Raw genomic sequence first — 2857 nt, 5'->3', positions numbered from 1 at the left:
TGGCCACGCGCGGAGCCCGCCGCCTCCCCGCAGCCTGCGCGCCCCAGGTAAGCGGCCGCACACCTGCGTCCCGCGCCCTGCACCTGCGTCCCGCTTTAGCCCGAGAGGCCAAGACGGAGGAAGGGCCCGGAGTCGCAAAGTTTGTCCCCAGGAACGAAGTGGGGAGGACCCAGGGCTCCCCGCCAAGAAGCCAGGAGTGGGCCAGGCCAGGGCCAGGTGATGGAGCTGAGGGGGGCTCAGGAAGAAGGGGCGCGGGGAGAGGTACCTCACATTTGGGCCGCAAGCGAGGGCCGGGGCAGCGGAGCAGACAGTGGCCCTGGAGAGCCGGTAGGATCACCAGCGGCCGGGACGGGGAGTAGGGTGTGGGGCTCCAGGGATGGCAGCCCGGAAGGGGCAGATGCACCTCCCCCGCGCTCCTGACTTAGACGGGAGACGTCAGGAGAGCTCTAGCCTGGGGAGGGGCGGCCTCCCGCTTCCCCCATTGGGCAGGGGCCTCAGGAACTGGCTTGGGGGCGTCCCCCGACCTTGAGTGCCTCCCCTCCCCATCACCAACAGGCTCCAGGCAAGAGCCACATCATCGCTGGGAGAGACCTGAGGTCACCTGCTCTCTCAATACTGCTAATTCAGTTTCCCCGTGGCGGGGGTCCAGCCCCCTGAGGCTACACATGCCCCTTGGCGCCTTCTCTCTCCCCCAAACTCCGTTTTTCTCCACCCCTCTCTTCTCTCTCTCCACCGGTCTCTGTCTTCACCGTTCTTTTCCCCAATACCCCATTAGGTCCCTGTCTTCTTCTCTCTCAATTTCGGTCTCTTTCTCTTCATTTGAGGTCCCAGTCGCACCCCCGCCCCTCGCCGACATCCGGGCGCCCCCTCGGCCGCTTCCACCCCCTTCTTTGCCCCCGTGGCATTAAGTGTCCTTAATGGACACGTTAATTAAACTGTAATTAATCATACTGTCCGGCCCAAGTTTGAACAATTACCCTAATCAAACAGAAGTTAATAATGGCAGGAATGGCCCGGGGCGCGGCGGGCCGCGCGGGCAGGGGGCTCAGCGGCCGTGGCGGCTCCCGGCGGTGGCGGCGGAGGCGAGCGCAGCCTGTCCTTGGAACCCGGGCGGCGCCATAAATCTTCCGCGGGTAGCAGCGCGGGGTCGCCCTCGGCCCCGCTCCTTCGTTTTCCCTCTCGCTCCCTGTCGTGGGGCCCCCTCTGCTCCTGCGTTCCAGCTCCTCTGGGGCTCATCTCCTCTGCCCTGTCTCTTCTCTTCCTTGGCTCGTAGGGACCCTGGGAAAGGCCTCTGGAAGTGCGAGAGGGTCGCCCAGGCCTGGCTCCTGGAGAAAGGAGCGGCGAGGCCCAGCCTGGCTACTCGTTTGACCTCCCCCCTCTACCCCGGGTAACGTGTCCTCCGAGGCCCTGAAAACTACTCCCAAGTTTGGGGGCTCTGTCTCCTCTGCGGGGTCTCTTCTAGATCTGGTTCGTGCTCTCTCACCTCCCTCAGTTGCCATCTTTCTCTGCCTCTGGCCCCTCCATTCGCGCGTCTTTCCCAGGCTCTGCCTCTGTCCCGCTCCAACTCTGCCGCTCTTGACGCCCCCCTCACTTCCCTAGGAGACCGTTTTCCTTCTAGTCCGAGAGCTGCCCCCCGTCCCCACCTGCTCATCCCTCCTCCTTCGGCCCAGGCTCCCCCATCCCATAATTACAATCCCATTCGGTAATTATTCTTAGCCTCCGAATGATTCTTTAAAAGGCATCTCAGAATTTTGTATGGTGGTGACAACGATCGTGGAGCCAGGACGCTCCCAGGGTGGTGGGGGGTGAAGTGGAAAGAGGATGGGCAGGGAACCCCTGAGACAGCCCTGCCTGTCCTGCCTCTATTGTACTGCGAGGGCCAACAACGTTTCCGGGACCAGCCTCTGGGGCGTCCCGGCAGCCGGGCCGCGGGGCGCCGGGGACCTCTCAAAGAGTCGCACCCCGGGTTACCACACCACGGGGAGTGCAGTGTTGCCTCTGCGTCCCCATTCAGCACCAAGCTACGGACAGCTCCCCGTGTCTTGGCCCCGGAGACCCAACCAGCAATCCTTCCCGGACCTGAGCTGGAGAAAAATTGATGGCGCGTGGAGAGAAGCTGGGAAAGTGCCGCTGCTTGGTGCTGGTATTCGGGGAGCAGGCCTTGGGGGTTGGGGCTGGAGCTGTGCTCTGCACCAGAGTCGGACAGGTTAATACCATCGCGGACTGCACTTCACCGTTTGCAGAGCCGGTTCTCACAACGGCCCTAGGATTAGGTTGGGATCATTTATTCCCATTTTACAGGAAGGAAACTGAGGGTCAGGCAGTGGAAGCCAACCCACCCAGGTTCCTCAGGCTGATCTTGTAGACTAAAACTGTGCTGCCTTGCACGCTGCAGAGAGGGCCTAGCTTAGCGAAGGGACAGTAAGTAGAGCGCAGCGCCGCGCAGCTCGCGAGCTTGCATTACCGCCCTCACAACTCTCCGTGCGGAGGAAAAAAAGTGTAGCAAAGCCAGGTCGCTTGCTCGGGTTCAGGCAGCCAGTGAGTGGCAGAGCTGGGACTTGAACGCAGGCTCAAACAGGCGTGGGTGGGACCCCTCCTCCTCAGTGGAAGCTCCGGGTCCCGCACCTTGTCCCAAAGCATGTCCCGCGGGAGTCGCTGTCCTTGGACTTCCTGACCCCCATTATTGGAGATTTTCTCTCTCTTATCCGTTGCCCAGTGGCACCAGGGGTCAAAGGGCTGGACTGTGCATCCGGGACGCACCTCGCCTGCTCCCCCACCCCCTGCCGGGCCTGCGCTGCCTCTGCGTCCGGGCGTCGCGTCCACGCGGCCAGGTCTCCTGCTCCCAATCGGGCTCGGG

General features: G+C 62.9%; 1 protein-coding gene across 1 annotated transcript in view; it reads right to left on the bottom strand.

Annotated features, from left to right (window-relative positions):
- SKOR1 (SKI family transcriptional corepressor 1) overlaps window positions 1-2217 on the bottom strand; it is an 11916-nt gene extending 9699 nt beyond the window's left edge. The window contains exons 1-2 of the mRNA XM_008573771.1: window positions 2080-2217; window positions 1030-1278 (exon numbers count right to left, since the gene is read on the bottom strand). Of these exons, the coding sequence (XP_008571993.1) occupies window positions 1030-1278; window positions 2080-2217 (387 nt within the window). The remainder of the gene's footprint in view (window positions 1-1029; window positions 1279-2079) is intronic.
- Between the last annotated feature and the right edge of the window lie 640 nt (window positions 2218-2857).

Source organism: Galeopterus variegatus, unplaced genomic scaffold (assembly GCF_000696425.1).
Source record: "Galeopterus variegatus unplaced genomic scaffold, G_variegatus-3.0.2 Scaffold961, whole genome shotgun sequence".
Taxonomy (NCBI): Eukaryota; Metazoa; Chordata; class Mammalia; order Dermoptera; family Cynocephalidae; genus Galeopterus; species Galeopterus variegatus.
This window is presented reverse-complemented; position numbering and strand designations above follow the sequence as displayed.